This window comes from Fukomys damarensis, unplaced genomic scaffold (assembly GCF_012274545.1).
Source record: "Fukomys damarensis isolate Sample0158 unplaced genomic scaffold, DMR_v1.0_HiC HiC_scaffold_25, whole genome shotgun sequence".
NCBI classification, from domain to species: Eukaryota; Metazoa; Chordata; class Mammalia; order Rodentia; family Bathyergidae; genus Fukomys; species Fukomys damarensis.
In genome coordinates this window covers 32,791,888-32,798,139 of record NW_022900937.1, presented here as the reverse complement: position 1 = coordinate 32,798,139, position 6,252 = coordinate 32,791,888, and the positions used below count along the sequence as shown (strand labels likewise).

Below are 6,252 nucleotides of genomic sequence, written 5' to 3'. Positions count from 1 at the left end.
ATTTTTTTTTTTTTTTTTTTTTTTTTTTTTTGCTGAGGCTGCCGTGTTGGGGGAGAGACAGAAAGAATGCCAAGGACCTGGATGAAGCAATCACATGATTACAGCGGGTAGGAGCCTGAAAAGTGAGAGCGGGCGGAGACAGGAGGCAGGGATCTGCTGTCTAGGTCCATAAAGCAGCGTCCCATGGAGGTTTTAGAGTGATAGAAATATTAAAAGCACAACGAGGCAGATCCCCTAAAACTCCTTTCCAGCTTTGAAGTAAGAACTGTAAATTGACTTGAGTCGTGTTGCTGACCCGGATTTGGGAACTCATGCTGCATCTTTCCTGGTTATCCCAGGTGCCTGTCTTGGGGGACCCCAAGTGTAGGGGCCGGGCCTGTGGGGTCCAAAGCCTCCTGACTTCGGTGGAGGCAGGTTTGTACCTGGAGCCAGGTGGAAACCAACTGGGTCTGTTTCTGCCACCTACGAGCCACAGGAAGGGAATCATCTGTCTTGGCTTCTGACCTCTGGTTTGCTAAGTAAAGTCATTTCTCTTGGCCCGAATCTGGGCTCCTCTCCTTCTGTCTTCAGCTCTCCTCCTTTCAGCCGCCACAGCATAATCTAAGCCCGGTGTCTTTTCCTGCACCGCTGTCTGCTTTCAGGACTTCCGGCTTTCAGCACAGCGATAGGTAGATCCACAGCGATATCTGAATGTGAGTATGAATTAAAACCCTCTTTAGTCAGAGCTGTCAAGTCCAAGCTGAGGGTGTGCGGTCCTGGGGCCAGCAGGAACCACGGAAGAAGGAAGTGCAGTGGAAGCAGGGGGTTGCTGGGCTCAGTAAGGGCAGGACCTCCGCTGCTCCTTCCCACTTGGAGACCTTTGCCCGGCAGGGCGGCACTGCCAGGAAGGACCGCCGCCACCCCTCTACAGGCCCCTGAGCTAAACAGTCCATTTTAGGGGCTCCAACTAGTACTTTCTGAGAAGTTTATTACTGAACCATAACTACACCCAATTGTGTCAATCTCTGACAGTTATTAAATTGGCTGCAGAGAATCAGATTCCTGAAAAGACCATGAGCGTTTTCAGAGTTTGGTAAATATCCTGAGAAACATCCATTTCTGATTTCTTCCACATGTCGCCTCAGGATCCCGGGTCACTTTCCCAGGGCTCAGCAGAAAGTTCCAGGAATTTTGTGGCTTCCCAGGATGCGAGCTGGAGACTGGCCTTGGAACCAGAGTCCCAGGCTGGCCCCTGCCGTGGCTCTGACCAGCCAGCCTGGCCTCTGCTCCCAGTACAGCACCCTGCTCTGTCCCTCTCTCTGGCCTGGTCCCTGTGCCTCCGTCTCCACTTTCCCCTTTTAAGGACACCATTCACCGTTCAACTTGGTCACCTCTGTAAAAGTCTCATCTCCAAATAAGGCTGAATCCTGAGGCACTGGGGAGAAGGCTTCAGGATGTGAGTTTAGGGGAGACTCAAGGTCCTAACCATTCCTGTTGCTCTCTGAGTAAAGACTAAATTTTGGGGGCCAGGGATTTAGCTCCGTAGTTCCGCTGTCTCCCTCACAGCACAAGGTCCCGAGTTTGATCCCTGGTACCCCACCCCCCCAAAAAAAGAAGAAAAAAATTTTTCTGTGAATGCCTGATAAAGACAAAATCTTCTGTTTGTTTTCCCAGTGACTTTCACACACATTAAATTTAGTTTCTCATTCAAGCTGGAGACAGCCTGATGTCTTCTCCCCAGGGTTCCCTTTAGGACTTTGACAATGACTCTGCCCTGTCCCTGGACTTGTCTCCATGCCCACTCTGCTGAGCACGAGCTCCCCTGGACTCAAAGCCTTTCTCCTGTGGGGCCAGCTTGAGGTGATTCTGTCACATGCACCCAACCCACTTCCGCCACCCACTTCCAGTCTCTCAAGTCCCATCCCTAAAAATGCCTGTTTGGAAACATAGGATGACTCCCGATTCACCAGCCGAACTGGCTCATTTTTACAGGACATCCGGTCTGCCCATCTGTGATTATGGACATCCGGTTCATCCATCTTTGATTATGGACATCTGGTCTACCTGTCTGTGGTTATGGGGACATCCAGTCTGTCATTTGTGATTATGGGATGTCAGGTCTGCTAATGTGTCGTTTGGGGGCATCCGGTCTCCCCATCTGTAGTTACAGACATCCAGTCTGTCCACCAGTGGTTATGGATCCAGTCAGCCCAGCTGTGGTTATGGGGATATTGGGTCTGCTAACATGTGGTTATGAACATCAAGTCTGTCCCTCTGTAGTTACAGCCAACCAGTCTTTTACTTGTGATTATGGGATATCCAGTCTGTCCGTTTGTGGTGATAGACTTCCTGTCTAAGCTCTGTGGAGGTGACACTGCTGAAGGTAGCTGAGGAATAGGTCAGTCCGGCTCAGGAAACCGTCGCTGTGCTCACCCAGCTGTTGCATGTTTCAGAGCAAGCGTGGCTTCCTTCTAGAACATCGGCAGACCTTTTACCTGTGTATGTTATCCTGAGGCTTCCTGACAGTAGTTTCCTGTACATCAGCTAGGGGTGGGATGCATAGGTAATATAATTTTATTGCCTCACACTTACTCTTGGAACAGATTTCTTCAGTTTTCTGTCAATCAGATAAATATTCATACAGGAACAAGGGATCATCCAGGACGTGTCCTGAGTAATTTTTTTTTTTTTTTTTTTTTTTTTCTTTTAACCAGGGGTCAAACCCGGTACCTTCTGCTTGCAAGGCAAGCTGAGGCACCACTGAGCTAAATCCCCAGCCCCTGAATAATTTAATTTTTTAAATACCTCCTCGAAAAAAGAAAAACACCTCCTCATTTTAAAACCAATTGTGGCTTTCTCTCATACAAATAAATTTGTTTCTTTGCAGGGACCTTCGCTTTAACAGAATTAGAGAGATCCAGCCGGGGACATTCAGGAGACTAAGAAACTTGAACACACTGTAAGTTGAGACTTTGGATAGACAACTCTCAGGGGAAAGATAAACGGACGTCATGGTGTCATTTCCCTGCAGGTGATCAGAGTGCTGTGGTCACCTGACACCCTTCCCTCCACTGAGTGGGTGTGGCCAGGGACCCATGGAGCTGGGTGGGGGTGACTATGTGTGTACACTGAGCGCCAGGACTGTGCAGCCCACACATCATGTGTGCCCTCTGTATGCCCGCAGCAGGACAGTGAGGTACCCTAGATGGACAGCTCCCGCCTTGATCCTGGGCTGGTGGTCACTCCAGAGTCTCTTGTTCACTTACTGGGCCAGGTTGCTCTCCTTGCACTGCAAGGGGCAGCAGGACAGAGCTTTTCCTGCACTCGGTATGTTTGCAGGCAGGTCTTCATTCTACCCAGTTCCGATACAGACCTGGACCTGCACCTCCTGAACACACCGAGCACCATGGGAAGCAGGTTTGCCCTCAGCACCAGGACCCTGTTTGGCCTTTGTGCCAGGAGGCAGAAGCAGGAGCCAACCAAGACCCCATGGAGAGCAGGGCAGGAAGTGTGGTGGCTCTGGACACCGGCTCCACATTTATGGGAACCCGTGGTGTGGGCTTCTAGTGGCGCCCCCTTCAGTGTGGTCTCTGGCCAGACCCTCCTGTGCCTCCGGGACAGCTGCAGAGTGGCCCAGTCCTGGTTAAAATGAGAATCGTAGATTTAGTGCGAAGATACACACTGATTTGTACAGGAGAAAGGATTTATTCCCCAGTGTACGAGAAGGTGGAACATATGGGGTGGGTGGAGACGCACTACTGGGGTAAACGAGTGACCATGAGGGTCACACACTGCAGTTTCTTGGGCAGTGTTGGTGCTTAGTGAAGGCTGGTTCAGCTTTGTGGCTTGGTTGTTTTGTGACCTCCACGGTTTCAGGAATACTTTTCCTTGGCACCATTTCGAAGTGTTTTGTTTTCAAGTCCTGTCACATTTCTTTCTTAGGCTTCTCAACAACAATCAAATCAAGCGGATACCCAGCGGAGCATTTGAGGACTTGGAGAATCTGAAGTACCTGTAAGTGGACGACCAGTCTCCCTCTGTACGTGAATGTGCGGTGTGGCCGTGCCGTGTGTGCTGTGTGTGGCTTTCTGTGTGTGCGCCATTCCGGGACCTTTTATTTCCAGAAGGTGAGTGGAATTTCGATGGGAGTTTTAAAGGGGCTGTCACCGGGATAAAGTGCCACGTTCTGTAACCATGTCCGTCACCAAGCCATGGGTAAGACGTGCTGGGTACAGCTACCGTGCACAGTGGCCTAGTGACAGTGATGCTTTTGGAGCTAGACGGTGACAGCGTGATCAGTAATTGCACAGCCAATCTGTGTGCTGCCAAACATACGCCTTCACTTTCCTCCGGCTATAGGGGAGCATGTAAATTGTTCATTTCCTTGGAGTGCCATCACTTTCCTGCTCATTTCTCATCTTCCCCAATTTTCTTTTTATCTAGTTAAACTTGGATTTAAATTAATTTGTTATCATTCCAAACATCTATTTGCTCGTTGGGCCGGGGATTTAGCTCAGTGGTTCCACGGCCTGCTTTGCAAGCCCAAGGACCCAAGCTCAATCTCCAGTACCAAAAATAAAAACAAAACATCTATTTGCTGAAGTTAGTTTTGTAGTTGAGAAAAGGACTTCTGCTGGGCACGGTGGCACTGACCTGTAATCGCAGCACTCAAGAAGCTGAGGCAGGAAGATGGCCCAGAGTTGAGGCCAGCCTGGGCTGCATAATGCATTCAAGGACAGGTGAACTACGTAGTGGTACCCTGTCTCAAAAAATGAAAGGAAAAGACTTCCCTTCAAAAGTACTGGCTTAGTACCCTTCCCATGCATTTATTTTAAGCTGGGAAAGATTTGAGGAAACACTGAGGTTGTATAGGTTACATCTTGGGTCGCACAAGACCCAAGATGTGCCCCTTGGATTTAGCAAATTGCTCTTCTTTTTAGGTCGTAGATAACTTTCCAAAGAGCTAGCTCTAGTGATATAAATTTATTACAAATTTATATCATAACTAAACATGAATATCTTTAAGCTGACTTTTAAAATTCAGCTATTTTTTAGTGCTGGTGTATATCTTTTTTTTTTTTTGGTTTTTTGAGACAGGGTCTCACTATGTAGTTGAGACTGACCTGGAACTCACTATGTAGCCCAGGCTGGTCTCGAATTCACAGTGATCCTCCTGCCTCAGCCTCCTGAGTGCTGGGATTACAGTCATGAGCCACCACACCCGGCTTAACGCTGATGTATATCTTAAAATCCATTCAGATTTTAGATGTTTCAGTGGTTCTTGGTTACACCTTATCCCTCGGGTCCTTGCCACTTGCAAGGCAGGCAGCAGAACCGCTGATCTAAATCCCCGGCCCACAGACCTGCCTTTTGCTTCATGAAAATATATTTTCCTCAATGAAAATGAAATGTATAAATTTTCTTTCTGTCATCTTTTGGCATGGAATGCTAGTCTTTCTTGTATGAATGTTGCTAAGCCTCGTTACTGATTGTGAAAATGGAAGGCCAACTTTCTGTTTATTCTCAGTGTGTGTTGGTGTATTTACCTCTTGTTGTGGTGGTTATTTTAAGTGCTGTGCGAGTTCCAGAAGAAAACTTTGGTTTCCTGGATAGTAGATACATTTAGGTGGTAGCCAGCTTTCAGGGCACGTGTGCGCACATGGGTGCATGTGTGATCGTTTTTATTTGTTGCTCTTAGTTTTAAATCAATTAAGAGCAACTTGTATACTCTGCAAATGCATTCCTTTCCTTTTGGGAAGTTTGGAACACCACTGTTTTGTTGTTTTGTGTTTTGAGACAGGGTCTCACTATGTAGTTTAGGCTAGTCCTGAACTCACTGTGTAGCCAGGCCAGCCTTGAACTCCCAGTGGTCTTCCTGCCTCGGCCTCCTGAGAGATGGGCTCTCAGGCGTGCGCCACCACCCCCGGCTCACGACCTCATTTAAACAATGCCTGCTAACCCCACTGCGGACCCCTTGTTCTCTGACCATCCCTGTCTTGACCCCTTCCCTCCCTCTCAGGGTGTAGATGACACAGATGACTGTGATGGGGATCATCCTGGGAAGCACCCTGGTGCCCACCCCACACCTAGCGATGTGCAGGTCTAGGCTCCCTGGTCCCATCGGCAGAGCACATGTGGGAAATCATCGCAGTAGGATTTCCAGTGTTAAAGAACTCTTCTGTGGATGTGGATGAGTAGTGGAGCACCTAGCATGTATGTGCAAGGTCCTGTGTTCAGTCCTCAGCACAACACACACACACACACACACACACA

At 48.6% G+C, this 6,252-nt stretch overlaps 1 protein-coding gene and 1 pseudogene across 1 annotated transcript in view; one reads left to right on the top strand and one right to left on the bottom strand.

Annotated features, from left to right (window-relative positions):
- LOC117283333 overlaps positions 1 to 2,619 on the bottom strand; it is a 6,193-nt pseudogene extending 3,574 nt beyond the window's left edge.
- Positions 1 to 6,252, top strand: part of Pxdn (peroxidasin) — an 80,476-nt gene that overhangs the window by 35,416 nt on the left and 38,808 nt on the right. The window contains exons 3-4 of the mRNA XM_010629134.3: positions 2,867 to 2,938; positions 3,922 to 3,993. Of these exons, the coding sequence (XP_010627436.1) occupies positions 2,867 to 2,938; positions 3,922 to 3,993 (144 nt within the window). The remainder of the gene's footprint in view (positions 1 to 2,866; positions 2,939 to 3,921; positions 3,994 to 6,252) is intronic.